Here is a 16,885-nt window from a genome sequence, read left to right on the forward strand (position 1 = left end):
CAGTCGAGGTAACTAACATCTCTACTGTGATTTAACTCTAGAACATGCTGGAAGTCTGTTTATATGCAAGTCATGGTTCAAGTAAGTCTTTCACATCAAAAAAGTTAGGTTAGAAAAAGTTTTGCTTGTGAGGTCTTAAGCAGCCAGTTTCCAGTTCCAGCCCTGTCATCATGACCGCATTATTTTTTTTGTTATGATCATAAATAAAAAAATCAGCAACACTGATGATTACTGAGTGTTATGTGATGTGCTGCTGACCTGACAGTTTGAACAGCGTGGCCTTGCGGAAGCTGTCCAAGTGTTTGTATTTGATTAGGTAGAGGCGAGGTACAGCAGCATATAAGAAGAAGCCGGGTTTTGCATGGGACTCGAGTGAGTCATAGCCTGGGATCCAGGTGTTCCTGCGGAGGATGAAGGTGGCTCTTTCCCAGAATGCCTCGCTCTCCTGCCACTTGGCCAACGTCAACTGGCCATTGGGGCTAGCAGACAGGAAGTAGTTTGGCCTGTCAGCTGCCTCAAAGGAAACTCGTGACGTGTCTGAGTAAAAAAAAAAGAAAAAAATTCATAAGTATAAAGAAAAGCTCGCAAAGCAGAAGAGCTACTGTGATTATGTTTTTTAAAGGACAAATAAGACAAGTTGCTTGAATTTACCAGTTCTACTTATGCACAGTCACACTCTGGTGTTAAAAAATCTGAATAAGTTGGGGTGGAGTATTCTTAAAAAAACTGAAGAATTAATTAAAGTGTTTGAGGCTTAAAACGGATGAAAAGTGAAAAGTGAAACAAGGTACATCAGTGTGACTTCAAGGCGGAAGCAGAAACGTGAGCATTGATATTGTCATGTTTTTGAGTGGCAGGTTATTTCAAGTGTAACATTTCTATCAGCTCAGCAAATATCAGCAAACACAAAAAAATGGCTGCTAGCTAAAGGTATTGTATTCCTGATAAGAAACGCAGGACTGGACAGGAAGAATGGCTTTTTTTAAAATCAGATATTGGACCTGTATATGATATGAAGGTGTGTTTTTTCATACTGGGAAACATCTTGCCAAACAATAGTACACTAACTTTGTGGTATTGAAAGGTTTCATGAAAGTACTCTGTTGCACTATGTTGGACTGGTGCACAGTAGCTGCGGTGTTCTCAGTCAGTGTTAGGTTACATCAAGAGATCAAATTAAACTTAAGCTGATGATGCTTAGATTCATTCACTGAATTCAACCTTTATTTCAACTGTTTGCTCTCTAGTATAAATACAGTATAAACAGCATACTGCCACTGTAAGGAACAGCTTTTATATATTATTATTAACACTGAGTTACATACTGTTTAACTCAGTTGTGTAAACCAACAAAGATCAAATTCCTGCTCCTCACATACAAGGTCTTGAATAATCAGTCCCCATTTTATTTTAATGACCTTATAGTACCCTATCACCCTTGCACTGCAGGTTTACTTGTTGTTCCTAGAGTATTTAAAAGTAGAATGGGAAGCAGAGCCTTCAATTTTCAAGCCCCTCGTCTATGGAACCAGCTTCCAGTTTGGATTCAGGAGACAGACACTATCTCTACTTTTAAGATTAGGCTTAAAACTTTCCTCTTTGCTAAAGCATAGTTAGGGCTGGACCAGGTGACCTTGAATACTCCCTTAGTTATGTTGCAGTAAGTGCAGGCTGCTGGGGGATTCCCGTGATGCACTGAGTATTTCTTCTTCAGTCACGTTTCTCACTCACTATGTGTTAATAGACCTCTCTGCATTGAATCATGCTTGTTATTAATCTCTGGCTCTCTTCCACAACATGTCTTTTATCCTGTCTTCCTTCTCTCTCCCCAGCCAATCATGGCAGATGACTGCCCCTCCTTGAGCCTGGTTCTGCCAGAGGTTTCTTCTTGTTAAAAGGGAGTTTTTCCTTCCCACTGTTGCCAGCTGAAGTGCTTGCTCATAGGGGGTCATATGATTTCTAAGTTTTTCTCTGTATGTATTATTGTAGGGTCTACCTTACAATATAAAGTGCCTTGAGGTGACTGTTGTTGTGGTTTGGAGTTGTATAAATAAAATTGAAAGAAAGAAAGATCCTCATAGCAGCACATTTAACATGGCAGCTGAACACAGCCTTTACACAAAGAAAACCTACTGGTACTCACAATAGAAATTATTTAGTGGTGCAGCTTTATTTTCACTTTTTCACCAAAACTGAAGGCCAAAATACAATAGAAGTTTTGAATCCATATTACATGTTCTTATGCTTATCACTTGATTACATTCCTCGGTCCTCTTTTCAAGTGTAAAATTATTTTTAAAGTTTATTAAGTGGAAGAAAATGTATATTGTATGAAAATAATCCAAAGTGCAGCAGTATCTCCGCTCACATGTGATAAAAAGTGAGACTAGCTTTGGAACAAGCTAGTGTCTTGGCTTGCTCACCAGCCTGCAGCTCAGGTTGCTATATTAGCATTTAGCAATCTGATCTCTGGGCCATGCTACCAATGTAAGTCAATGAGAGTCCATCTCCTCCATCAGTGTTTTCACAGGTCGCACTCAAATCATTCCAAACACTGCCAAACACAAAGGAAACAGTGAAAGATGAGAAAGCCAGCTAGCCTGTTTTCAGTCGCTGCAGAGAGAGATTCTTAGTGAAACTCTGATTTTCTCATTAATGTAAGATGACAGGATGGAGAAAGATCATCCAGAAAATAAAATGTCAAACACATGTCTGTTATGTAGGAATCGTGCTTTCATCAGGAAAAGAAGTTCAAGCTCAAACTTTAAATTCAAACACTAGAAGGCACCACAAGGCAGTTTTTAAAGCGCTAATAAGCTAACATTAATTATGACGTAAATACCAGCAGTCCCCACCCTTTTTTGCGCTATGGACTGGTTTATGACCAACAATATTTTCATGGACCAGCCTTTAAGGGGTCACAGATACAACTAAATAAAACCAGTACCGGTACAAAAAAAAAAAAAAAAGATTTATTCATAACACACATGAAAAGGCCCAGGGAAACAGAGTTAACAATAAAAACGATAAATAAAAAAAAGATAAAAACCAATAAAAAGCCCTGGAAACCATAAATCTCACACCCGAGCCTCAACTCTCGTGGGCCGGTACCAAACAACTAACGGTCCGTGGCCCGTGGGGACCACTGCTCTAAACAAACTTTACACAGCTGCTCTCAGTCTAGTGGAGTTTTTTAACACATGTTTTGGTTTTTGGAACTTTTATGTTCACTATTATTAATAATAAATTTAAAAGGTGTGAGGCAGATAGCATCTGCTCAGCAAAGGCCAACCAAACAATGAGTGCAATAGCAACAGCAATCAACAGCTAAAAGAAGAGAAAACATTGGGTTAACAATTATTTGCTAAAACTTTACAATGATAATATATCGCTGCTGTATTTTCAGCTTGATTGCTAAGCTTTGTATTTTGAAATTGATAGCTGAATATATATAAATAGAGTCTACCACACTTACAGAATAGATATTAAAGTTTGCATTCTTACGCCTTTTTCCTTCGTGTTGTTTTTTTTCTTCCAAGAAAAAAAGAACTGGACTCCTTGTCCAGTCACCAGAAGGTAAAGAGTCAGAGTTGAGAAACCAGACATTACAGATTTGGCCAAAGAAACAAATTTTTTTTAGCTGTGAATTTAACATCAGAGCTCCCCTGTTTAAACAGCTTCCTACTGGCTTTCAACCAGCATACCTGCGTCTCTTTCATTCAGGAGCCTGCTGTATTCTGCTGACAGGAAAATATACCACTGTGGTATCTACACAACGATCAAACTTTCCCAAACCCACTACAGAAGATCTCTTTCATGCACTGATACCACCAAACCCTACACTAGTAAAGCAGACACAGACTGTTTTCTACATTGAAAAGAAATGAGTGTAAAATAAAACTATAAAGCTTCTGAACTAACCAGTTTCCCACACTCACTAAATATAAAAACACAAGAAACTTCTTTCCTCTTGGAAGTCATAATTATTGTCAACAGTTGTAATTAAAATGCTGACATCATCATTTGAAATAGAAGAAAAAAAACGAAATCAGTTTTTTGAGCAGTTATTATTTTTCCTGCAATGAAATGAATCTCTCTCTGTATACAAAGTAAACCTTTTCATTTTAAACAAATTCATTCACCGTGTGGTCGCGCTCTGCTGAGGCCAGGTGTCATCATGAACAGCGAGATGATGTCAGGGGTGTCGCTGATGTTGCCACGCTGCAGGAACACAAAGCTGCTGGATTTGCTGGCTGCCAACAGTGTCGTCCGATCCCTGAAGGTAAAGAGCCTGAAGGGACCTTTACCCAGAACTGCAGACAGGCATCCACACCTTATTGTAGGATTTTACCTCTTTGAACTCATAATTTCTCCAACAGCCTAAAAACTGCTATTCTATCACTGCATAATACTTGACTGTGAGTGGTCATTTCATTAAAATAATCAATGTTGCATTGCATATTATTGCATTTTAATAATACATTTATACTTCTTTATATAAAGTGCAGGGCATATCATTTATATATAGAAATCTCCCTCTCTCTCTCTCTCTCTCTATACATACACACACATATATGTGTGTGTGTGTGTGTGTGTGTGTGTGTGTGTGTGTGTGTGTGTGTGTGTGTGTGTGTGTGTGTGTGTGTGTGTGGGGAGAAATTGCTATACCTTTGTTGTAGAATTCACAATCGTACGCTGCACGGAAACAAAGAGACTATTATTAATAACAGGATGAGTACTACTACTATCAATAATGATATAAATACTATGAAAGTAGTACTGAAAGGTACTTTATAAGCACGAAAAGTAGATATTAATTTTTATTAGAGCCTAACCAGTATAGGATTTTAAGATCAATATCAATATATGGTCATTTAAAATGCCCCACAACATAGTTTAAACTTGCATCAAGTTCTTCCCTTTTATAGTTTCCATCTTGACATTTACATAAATTATCTAATTTTACTGTTGAGAAGAATTTATATATAATTAATTATGACAACTATTAATAATAATTTGCTTTTCAACAACCGCTTTTCAACTGATAGCAGTTTAACTGATAACGATGTAACTACAATTAGAACATCATTTTTTTTTTAGTTTTTATGTTTTTTTTCCAGATAAGCTATTGAAGCTCAGTTATTCCTCTGTAATTAATTAAACATACAATGTCTACATTAAAATGTTCAAAAAGGAATGCTTTAACAAATAAAATCTGCAAACGTTAGCAAGAAACACTAGATGGGAATTTTACTCCCTGTGGTCTGACTGACTCACGGCATAGAGAAGGAGAACGCCAGTCCACAGGTACACCCTGGTGGCAGCAACGCTGGGCGTACGCCGCCACACTGGTGCAGAAACACTCGCAGTCGCCTCCTCGGCTGCAGGCACATGTGTCTGCTAGACAGTTCATGTAAAACCAGGTGACATCCACCTAAGGGCAAATATAAGAAATAATTTTTTTACAAATTTATTACAAATAGATGAATTAATAGCAAGTAGAATTTTACCCTTTAATTAAAAAATAAAAAGTCTGTAGTACTTGTAAAAAGCCCAGGGTAGAGACGTTTTGTTACTCACCACTGGGTGGCAGGCTTGGAAGATCTCACTGAGCAGGACAGCACATTGTCGTTTTGCAAAAGGTTCTCTGAGTGGACTGAGAGTGCAGGGATGTCTGATATCTGGACTGTTTACACACTAAAGACGCACACATACACAGAGAGATAAAAAGAAACATTTATGTCAAATGAGAAAGATCAATTTCACTATAAATGAATCACTATTTCAGTTTTCAAATAAACTGAAGTTGTGATGAATAGGCTTGCAAGTTATTGTCCAAGTGAAATGTTAATTTCACAGTTAATTGCCTTCATTAGATCATCAGAGCATGATGAACATACAGGTGATGTTTTGCTCACCTCTGTTGCAGTCCAGCTGTTTCCAAACTCCTGTGGTGTTGGGGAGTCGATGTTGTCAGGCGTTCGCATCTCATTCACTGTCTTCAAGTCAAAGTTCCCACACAATCCGCTCAGCTTCCCCTGAACACATCACATCGCCTCTTTTTAGCCTGTTAGCTCATATGTTGTTAATACCGTCATGATATTACATTTTACTTTATATCATAGCCTCTTAAAATTTGTGACTGACAGTAACACAGAACTGCCTGTTGGATGCTGCTCTGAGAGTGGTGTGTTCAACAGTCTGAATGAAAAAAAATCTGTTAAGTTCTTCAGTGCTTCTGAGATGATTCGCTGTATGTTCCTTTGTGAAAGGAAAGGACGTGCCACGATTCATAGCAACATACCGTCCGACCTTTCACAAAAATAATCAGCTAAACTACAAGTGATTCCCATCATGGCTGCAGATAACTCAGAGGTCACTCAGCTCAATTAGGAACCAGAAAAATCCTAAAATATCAAACTGGTATAACATCAGTTTATTAGGTATCATTTGTGGAGTCACCTTATATTGAAGATCAGCTGAAGATCTGCAAAAAACAAAACAAAACACTGAACCAGCATCTTACCTGCCAGCGAGGTCCAACCTGGACATGCACTGTAGTCTTTCGGTCCCAGAGGACTGTGACGTCTTCCTCTGGGAAATGAATCGCTGTGAAGTACCCAGCTGGCCAGATGAACATTATCTGCTTCCTGTCAATCACACTGGATGGATTCTGCATAAACGAGTGACTGTAGTTAGATGGCAGCTATCCACTGAAAAATCCTTAAATCTTATTCAGAAGAAACAAAGATGACACACAAAGACACTGTGTAGCACATCACTCTGCGCTAGCAGTAGAAATTGCTTTAAAAGTGACTCTTACTGGCTTCCCAGTGTCATCATCAAAAGCAACAAAGGATCTTCCAACATTGATCAGCAGGGACTTCCTGCAGATGATTCCACTGTCAAAACAGTCGATGTTCTCAGCTGTGACACTGAGCATTATATCAGCACTGCTCTGTGGAGGTGAGAAAACACAGCTGCTGTAACAGTAAATGTCTTTATAGCTTAGAAATCTCAGTGTAACAATAGGCTTAGTGTTTATTATTACAGAGTAAAGCAGGTTTGTGTGTGTGTGTGCATGTGTGTGCGTGTGTGTGTGTGTAAGGGGGGGGTCCACTGTTATGGACCAAAAAGTATATCATATGCTCATGTAATGGCTATAATAATCTTTTTCTCACATACCTTTACAAGATAAACTTTACATGCTCCAACGTAGTCGAATAACAGCCCATCAAACGTCCTGTAGTGGCGATCACCGTAAGCCGTGCACAACGATGGACACGGCTGAAATACACACTGGAACGTCCCATGCTGGCAAACACTACAAAGACAGCAATGCCTCAGTGATTCGGCATCAACTTGTTCCCACTTAGTTAGAGGACATTTTTTTCACATCTAATGGCCTCCTTTTGTTGAGAGCCTCAGGTTTACAGAAGGCAGAAAAGTGACCGGTGAATTGTCAAAGGCTGAACTGCAGCTCATTGCACTATTAGGCTGTCATCTACATCTTCTTCCCTGGCTGAGGCTTGAAGAAGAAATGGAAGGATGGGAGAATGACTGAGATCACTGGGAGAGTGTTTCCTTTCACTAGCGATGAACAGTCTGAAGCAGAGAATCAAAGAGTCATACAAGGGCCCGCTCTGTTTTCAAGGCCTTTTTCTGTGCTGTGATAGCAGAGAATTATAGATATCAGGTGGCCACTTTCGATGCTCTGACAACCTCGGGATTCTGAGCTTTCAGGCTAAATCTGACTTTGAAAAATTGGCGATGGTATTAGAAATTTAAGCAAACGCTTGATGATCATATTAATTTGACAGCTATTGTTGGCGAGGCCAAGACCAAATTTGTAAAGCGTGACAAAATGAATTATTGCCTATAGAGAGAAGGGAAATATGATATGTGAAGATATGTAACATGAAAGGAAGATTTTCAATTTTAATGAACAAAATTTTCTAAAAACACTGAATCTGTGGAAACATACCACTGGTAGCAGGGCGAAGAGACTCTGTCACCAGGGTAATACTCTTTTCCTTTCCACAGACAGGGGCATGCAGCGGGCTCAAAGCACTCATCTCCATGTTTCAGCAGCCTGTGGGAAACACCCAACTGTTAAAGGAAAAACACTTTTAAAGCACTGAGTTTATGTAGAATTGAGACCAATGAATTCTGTATGCTGGGGCTGAAAAGTAAAGCCAGTGTTAAAGTGCCTTAAATCAGCATGTTTTTTTCTAATAGCCAGCAGGGATCAAAAAGACTTGGTTGTCAAGCACTCTACTCATCTCTCTGCACACATATCTTGATGTTATAAACATATTCATTAGAGTCAACAAGGAGACTAAATGTGGGTATGCTTCATTGTGTGATTAACAAGTCATTCTTAGTCGCACCTGCCCCTTGCTAAGCTTATTCTTATTCAAAACACCAAGACAGAGTATAAAGATGTTAAGATTTTACAACAAGACTAGTGTGAATCTATATCCTTTTTAATACAAAGTCTCGATAAAAAACAGGAGCACATGACATCTTGAAAGCATCTTGAATTACTGTGGTGCAGTGCTTTGGACTTGCCTTCATCACCACTGCCACTGAAAATGTATCTGACATGTTTAAATGTGAAGCAGTTTATTTAAATGTAAAACCATCTTTCCAACAGCTTAAAATTTGCTAAAACTGAGTCATAACACAGGATAATGATCACAAACACAGCATCAAATCTACAACAGAATGGCTGAAAAAGAGTCAAAATCATAAATGTACATAAATGAATACCTGCAAAGCCCAATAAACTGAAGTGATATTTGTTTTGTTTTTTAAGTGGTTTGCCAGAGGTTTCCTGATGGTTATCACAAGCATCTGAACGAGGTGGAACTTCCTAAAGGACGCTTAGTGAAATATTAGTGGGGGCATGTGTATATATCTGATCTTTTATGTATACTTTTGACCCTGTGTGGATTAGAGAAATTTCCAAAGTAAATTCAAACTTCTGTACCCAGGTCTTGCTTTTTAAAGATGTATGCTGTGATGTATTGTGCCATGAAAATCAAACAGATAATCATTAGAAGTCTAAAATTACCATGATATTTACGGATAGGAATCGAGAACCAGTTCTTGTAGGAAACTGGTTCCCAGTACTGCAATTATGTGTGTCAGAGGCAGTCTAGAGCATGGATATGGAAATTTATTCTTATTGCACAAAATGATGAGATAAATGGTAATGTGGAAAACTGCATCCAAGACAGAAACAACCGCATTGTGCTGCTAACACAACTTTGGTTCTTTGCAAGCACCTGCCAAGACTAGCTTAGTCTTGGCAGGTGCTTGCCAAGACTAAGCTGGGTTTAAGAACCCAGAGTGGAAGCTGAGTGAATACCAAACTGAGTATGCAGACCCTTAACTTCAACAGGCAACAAGCAGATGAGGAGTGAGGCTGCAGCCTCCCTTTCTACCTGTTCATCTTTCTAAAGTAGAATCATTGTGGCGATCGCTCACTTGTGCTGTTTTTTTTTTTTTTTGCTATGTGCGGTCAGCGTTGTATTCTACTATGAGAAAGATTTTAGACATGTGTGTCCTCATTAAGGATTTGTGTTGGTGTGTGGGGTTGTAGCCTCAGGTTTATGTTGCTAAATGGTGATTATGAGACAGTTTCTGTCAGCTATTTACATGTTTACAGAGTAACATGAAAGTACACACCAACAATCACCACTTGAGGAACCTAACCGATGTAAGACTATGCATTTTTAAATTCCATTAACATGATTTTATGTTCATTTTAAGTTGACGGACAAATAATTGTCCAATAATTACACCAAAAACAGTATCTATAACAGCCTACACATATCCGTTTACTTACTAACTTTCCCTGACCCTAACCAAACACCCACTGCCAGCCAGACGTTAATTAAAAATCAAAGACCGCTTACCGTTTACTACCAAATGAACATGATGCACAAGCAGCTCTGCCCCTACCAGAGAGTATGATTTAATTTGTAAAGCACTCATTGAGGAGGGTTAATCACTCCTGAAATCTAAATAGGCAAATCATTTCCAAATGATCATGTTGAATTTAATTTAAAACATCCCTGTATCCGTACAAAATTAACAAGTTTTTACATCTCTATGTGTGGAGTGAAGCTGTGGAATAGACTAAGTGAAGAACTGAAGCAATCAGCATGACTCAGTTCAAAAATATGTTTTTTGCAAAGTACAGGGAGGAGGTAGGGTTTTGATCGGGTGTCTCACCCACTATTTTCACACTGGGGATGTGTATATGTGTGTGTGGGTGCAACTTATATTTATATTTAAGTTATTTATAATTATTATTGCTTTGTTTTCCTTTTGTTTTGTTTGCTTGTCTCTTTTTCTCTGTTGTTGTTGTTATACTATTTAAACATGTTCAAAATAAAGATTCAATTCAATTCAAAATTCTGCATCTAAATAATCCAATCTCTCTGAAAGCAGTGTTTTTTAACTATTGAAGAACAGTGACCTAAAGGCATGCTATCAAGTTATAGCGTTGTCATTTTGCCAAGAGAATAACAGAGGTAGAGCCAAAGCAGGTCTGCTTCCAGAGCAGAGAGATGCCAGGAACCCAGAACAAATTTCAGGGGTGGGCGACTGTGGACTGTAACGCTCATGTTAGCTACATGAGAAAACCAGACAATTAGGATTCTCAGAGATAGAGAAAGAAACAGTCTTTGTCTGCAACCATCCATTTGCTTTCGTCTCTGCAAGACGAAGCTGATAAGTATCTTGTAATATCCATGGTTGAGCTATATCCACTGGCGAGGCTGCCGTGACATACTGAATAGTCTCGCCACAAACCTCAGGTTCATCTGAGTAGAGTTACACCACAGATAAAACGGTGCTAACAGCTTCCTTTATCTGGCAGCCAAACTGCTGTATCAATTTCTCTGATCAAAGATATGAAAATCATTTATTGTTCTGACCTATGAGCACATTATGAATAAATTCTCATAAACACAGCCCTCATTTTGAATTTCATTCTTTCGCGTGATGTAAAGTGGACTGAGGAATAAGTAGTTGAAAAACATGATGACAGATGAGTCAAACAGCGCAATGGCTCGACTGCAGTCTGCCTTGCATTGAGTGTACTCCCAAGTGTTGCACACCAAGTAGAGACAATAAGCTGAAAATTATCCCTGACGGTATGCAGCCTATGGCCTAGATTATTAATGACGTTTGCAATCGTAAATTACATTCACAAGATTAGCAGGTGAATTGATCCGTTTATTTGGGGCAGAAAATAATTTAAAGAAAGACTGATGTTTTTCTTTTCTACTCTCCCGGAGTACTCAAAACGCTGTATACAACATGCCTCATTCACCCATTCATACAAGCACTTCTAAACACAAGTGCAAACTAAAGTACATTCACACATCGTCATACTCATCATACTGATGAGTATGACCAGAAAGCAATTAGACCCTCTGATGACGATGAACGCATCAGAGGGCAACTTGGGGTTAGTATCTTGCCCAAGGATATTTGGCATGCAGACTGGAGAAGCCAAGGATCGAACCACCGACCTTCCAATTAGTAGCTGATTTGCTCTACCACCTGAGCCACAGCCACCCTGTGTGTGAGATCTATCACACACAGATCAAAACATGCTGACATGATGACCATTTCACAGTTAATAAAATGCATAAAATAATTTCTGCTACAAATTGCCTCATTTTTTCAGTACTGGGGCGTCTTAGTGCAAAGTCTGGGATGAGGAGGATATACTTTACTACATTTTTACATTTTGCAAGTAAATAATTTTTTTTTTTAACCAGATGTTCCCCACTTATCCTAGACACTAGCTCTTTCAAAAGGCAGCAGACCTGACAAGGTATATCATCTTTATCACCTAAACTTGTTTTTGCTTACAACACACTGAATCATCTCATGAGTCTAAACTAAAACAAAACCTGTAACCAAAACCAAATTCCAGCAGGCTGCATGTTTCTGTTTTGCACCTGAAAGTCCAGGTTCATATGAGTTCAGCTGGACTAATTGACACAGAAGGAATGAATGAATGGTCTACATTTTGATCATAAACAAAGTGTGCCATTGTGAATGCAGACACAATGGATTCATCTGTCTGCACCTCAGCTAATCATTTCCCATTAGAGGTTTTAAAGTCCCGCTTCAGATGAATACCTTGCAGTTGACTCTGAGTTTAGAAAGGGTTTTTGTATTTTGATAGTCATTTAAGTGTAGAGTTAATATAAGAAGAAGAAGAAGCTGCTTATCATTTGTTGACTGCTTTAGTAAACACAACTAAAGCTGTGGAGATATAGTTAATATTATTGAAATCAGAAATCTTATAAAGGTTATTATTTCAATGTCCAAGATGTAAATATGACACTAGGGTTTGAAGAATTAATTAAAAGTAAAAGCTACATCTCAGGTCTGGGGGTTAGGGTTAGGGAAGATGTGTTTTTTTATTTGTCCTCAAATTCATCATTTATATAGAAAATAAGCTGCAATAAATTTGGTATGTACCAGTTTCAACTGTTTTAGATTTTTAAATACTCTCTATATAAATTTTTTTTTTATTGCATGTGACATTTTATTTTTTTTAAAGTGTTTATACAAACCTCATCGTGCTGTAAGCTCAGACAGTTGTAAAAGCATAGTAAATACCAACATCATCCTATAAAATACTCAAGAACTAAGTTGTTTAAGATAAGATAAGATAAGATAAGATAAGATAAGATAAGATAAGATAGAACTTTATTAATCCCTCGGGTGGGTTCCTCTGGGAAATTCGACTTCCAAAAAGCACAGCAACGACCGAAGTTACAGTTACAGTTACCGTTTGAAAACGGTACAAAGAAATGCCAATGCATCTCAGCCCTTTCAGGTCAGAGACAAGAGAATCTGAGAAGGTAGATAAACTAACTGCTGAGAAATGCTAACAAAGATTAGTCAATAAACAGACAGGGGTAAGTTTTGAACTGAATCCTGGTGTTTTCCTCAAAACAGCTCCTGTTTTGATGCTTTCACTGGGCAAAAAACTATTCATCAGATTCATCCTTTACACTATTGGTATTAGTATTGCTGTCCAAATGCATAGTGAATTTGAATATTTACATAATATACAGTGTATTCACTGAATCCCACAGTGTCTCATAAAAAGGTTGTGCACAAAAATTCCCAAATGCTCAATGTTCACAATTGAAAAAAAGCTATTACTGTTACTCATCCTATTAATTCTATTCTACCAAAGATGGCTTAATTTCACCAGAGAACTTAGCCTTGAGATATTGTTCAATTAACAGAAATAAACAGGTCCGGAAACAAAGCTCACATTATGCTTGTGTCTGCTAGCAGTCTGCTAATAGCTAATAGCAGACTGGTTGATTAAGTATTTCTGACAAGCCACATTTCTTGATTGCATCTGTAACGAAGCTGCTAATAAGCTGCTATCATTCATTCTGGTGACTGGTGATGAAATGTGAAAGACTAGAAAGACAGCCCCCAGTACTGTAGACCATCATGCATTGCCCTGAAAGAAAAATTACAGGTGGACGAAAGGCATGAAAGCAGCACTTTTCAAAGTGAACAGCCACAAAGTATGTTCTAAATATGAATTAGAAAATAAAATTGCATATTTTGTATTTATCACACAAATGCACATATATATATAAGAGCAATGACATTAATATTAACAGTACGGAGAAACTCACCCTGTAGAATTTTGCCAGTTAGCTCGTAACCCTAACCCTCGACAACTTAAATATCAATACTGAATGAATTATTTTGAATACCTGCTAATGCAAACACAATGCTAGCTAGCTAAGACTAAATTTAATGTTTGCCAACATTAATGCTACCAAAATACAATATTAAGGTAGTTAAATTTTGCTTTTTAAACTTATTTAGAATTTTTGGGGGAGGGTGTGGTGAGTCATGTTAACATCACTGATTTGTGAACTCTATAAATCTTTAAAATAAGAATCATAATAAAGGTTTCTTCTGTAAAAACAACCCTTGATTAGCAGAAAAACAAACAGGCTTCTATGTAGCAGAATATGACTCCAGGCTGATCTCATACAGATCAGTTGATCTCCCAGTGAACCTTAAAACTGTCTCACTATCACTACACTCATTAATACATCTGTCATCAAGAAGCAGAAGGGCTGAATGAGATTTCTTTGTGCCATATTTTTTTAACTCAGGTTTCAGTGACTTTTTAAACACCTGAGCTACAACTGGACGACAGATTTAGAGGTTATGATGTTGTTGACACCCAAAAGGTCAGTTTGCTCCATGTAGTGAACAGGGATATCTGAATCACACCAGTGAGGTCAGCAAAGGTGACTCAGGGTTCAGATGACCATTTTTGCCCCTCTCCGACCTTTTCACCGTATCACTATATTTCAGTAGGTTTGCTGAGATAGTGCTCTGAGTAACAGGCAGAAAACCCAGACTGGTGCTATTTATAGAACGGAGCTAAAGTAACCAAGAGGAGCTTCAATGCAAGGCCAAATTCCAGGAAGTCGGTTCAACAAACTCTGAGTCTAACCACAAACTCCGAGCTGATTTACTCTGAGATCAGCAACTCACAGTTTCCTCTTTAAGAAAGTAGGATGATCAAAGTAAGTTCAATCAACTCTGAGTATGTTGACCCTGAATTGAATGTGTTTGTAGAGAAAGAAAGCAATCCTCAACAGAGCTTCAATACTAAGATTCACCATGGCAACGATTAACTAAAGAACAGATCCCCTTTTTATCCAGTGAACCAAGGCATATGCATTCAGGTCAAGTATAATGTCATAATTTTACATTTAAATTTGAAATCTAATCATCTAACCTGACAGGAACACGGGTGGGTAGGCACTGAGGGTAAAAAATATGGAAAAACAAATAAGACAGAGAAATGATGGATATTAGTTAACTAGATAGCAATATACTCTGGGATGGGTCTGCCCTTTTATTGAATAAAAAAATACGTTTGTGAGAACTTTTGATTGTTTCCTCTTTTTTTTTAAATTAGTCTAATTGTTCAGTAAAACTTAAGGCTTCTATTATTTCTGCCATTTATGCTTCAAAATGAGATTTAGAGAAAGACTATGCTTTAATTTTCACCAGTTTAACCACTAAGAATTTAAGCTAATGGCAGTCTTCACTGACATACATTAGGGTTATTTTCTTGGAGAGACAGCAGATATGTTTTAATAATAATAATGGATTGCATTTATATAGCTCTTTTCGAGACCCTCAAAGCGCTTTACAATTCCACTATTCATTCACACACTGGTGGAGACAAGCCACATTTGTAGCCACAGCTACCCTGGGGCAGACTGACAGAAGCTGCCATATCGCGCCATTGGCCCCTCTGGCCATCACCAGTAGGTGAAGTGTCTTGCCCAAGGACACAACGACCAAAACAGACAGGGCTGGGGATCGAACCGGCAACCTTCCGGTTACAAGATGAGATTCCCAAGTCCCTGAACCACGATCGCTCCGTTTTAATGTTAATGTTACCGTTAGTACTCATTGTAATTCCGTCAAAACAAGTCTTGAATGTAAAGTTTTTATTTATATTCATCATATAATAAGAAAAATCTAACCTTGGTCTTGTTTTAGCATTTTTTTGACTATATAAATACACATAGCACAGTACAGTAGTACTTCAGATTATTTAAAAACACATTTAGACAATTAGTAGTTGTTTGAATTATATTTTTAATGGTTTTTCAGTGGTGTGGTGGTGGATGGTGGTGGATACAAACAAGATGCTTAACGGTCAAACATCAGCTACTTTGATATATTTTGGGGTCATGTGGGTTTAGTGAGTTGTGTGAATGGGTGACAAAAATGAATTGAGACAGGTCAGTTTGGAGCCTGATCATCGATGCTGACGTGATATGTACAATATATATTTATTTAAAGTTTATTTGTTCAGCATTGTCTTGCTGATGATCTTTTGTAGTACATGTTAGTCCAGAACTATATAGCATTCACCGTTAATGGTGCCTTCACAGATTTACAAGTGACTCGAGTCAATGTTTACAAAAGCATCCCTCTATACAAGGATGTTGGTGTTTGATCTGTATATTGGCAACAAACCAGATGGTCTCTCATTTCAGTGGTGTCTATGTTTTCCAAATGTAAGACTTTCATTGGTCAGATAGTTTTCCAAATCACCTTAAGCGATAGGTTTTATTTTTTCTCAAATTAAAGCTAGGGCCAAATTCTCTGACAATGTCAGAAAGCCTAACAAGGTCAGTTTTATTTGTTAATGGAAATCCTTCATAAATACGTGATTTGAGGTTCACAGATAGAATCTTTGATTGTCTTTTAAGAGTTACCATTTTAGCGCTACACTGTTTCATTGTTCTTTTGTATACTTATTCAGCTCTTCTGCTTTTACATGAAAAACAAAGATTTTATATTTTTGACAGTTCTAAAATCGAGAAATATAATCCTTCTGTTTGCAGGTGTAGCGCTCTCATCAATCAACTATATAATCTATGCAAATATGTCATAAGATGCGACATCCTTAAACTAACCCTTGCCTGTGCGTATTGTAATCAGGATGACTCCTGGTTGATGTCACAGAATGAAACCACTTAACCCCCCTTTCAGGCTGACAGCCAGAGAGGATTAAAGGGGTCAGATGACTGTATTCTACCCATAATGTCTGTTCACCTCATCTGTTGGAATCCCGTCCTTTGTCTGCCACAGAAAATCTGCACTTTTCCTTATGTCACATCAACAGACACTTCCACAAGGCTTATATCTTTAAATCTATAAATGTAAAAATTTCCCCAAAAAAACTTAATTCCAACTTATACATTTTACTGGTCTGACCAGTAGATGAAGCAAGGCAGTCCCCCCCCCCAAAAAAAGGAATTAAAAACCAGGA

General features: G+C 37.9%; 1 protein-coding gene across 1 annotated transcript in view; it reads right to left on the reverse strand.

The window, feature by feature from the left end:
• otog (otogelin) overlaps nt 1–16,885 on the reverse strand; it is a 64,411-nt gene that overhangs the window by 22,906 nt on the left and 24,620 nt on the right. Inside the window, exons 22-31 of the mRNA XM_086292377.1 lie at nt 7,985–8,092; nt 7,186–7,324; nt 6,824–6,958; nt 6,527–6,673; nt 5,919–6,038; nt 5,581–5,697; nt 5,278–5,434; nt 4,669–4,695; nt 4,143–4,313; nt 259–537 (exon numbers count right to left, since the gene is read on the reverse strand). Of these exons, the coding sequence (XP_086148503.1) occupies nt 259–537; nt 4,143–4,313; nt 4,669–4,695; nt 5,278–5,434; nt 5,581–5,697; nt 5,919–6,038; nt 6,527–6,673; nt 6,824–6,958; nt 7,186–7,324; nt 7,985–8,092 (1,400 nt within the window). The remainder of the gene's footprint in view (nt 1–258; nt 538–4,142; nt 4,314–4,668; nt 4,696–5,277; nt 5,435–5,580; nt 5,698–5,918; nt 6,039–6,526; nt 6,674–6,823; nt 6,959–7,185; nt 7,325–7,984; nt 8,093–16,885) is intronic.

Source organism: Aulonocara sp. 'chitande type north' Nkhata Bay, linkage group LG1 (genome assembly GCF_057382095.1).
Source record: "Aulonocara sp. 'chitande type north' Nkhata Bay isolate Kocher_YH1m ecotype deep benthic linkage group LG1, A_spYH_male_GT1.1, whole genome shotgun sequence".
NCBI lineage: Eukaryota > Metazoa > Chordata > Actinopteri > Cichliformes > Cichlidae > Aulonocara > Aulonocara sp. 'chitande type north' Nkhata Bay.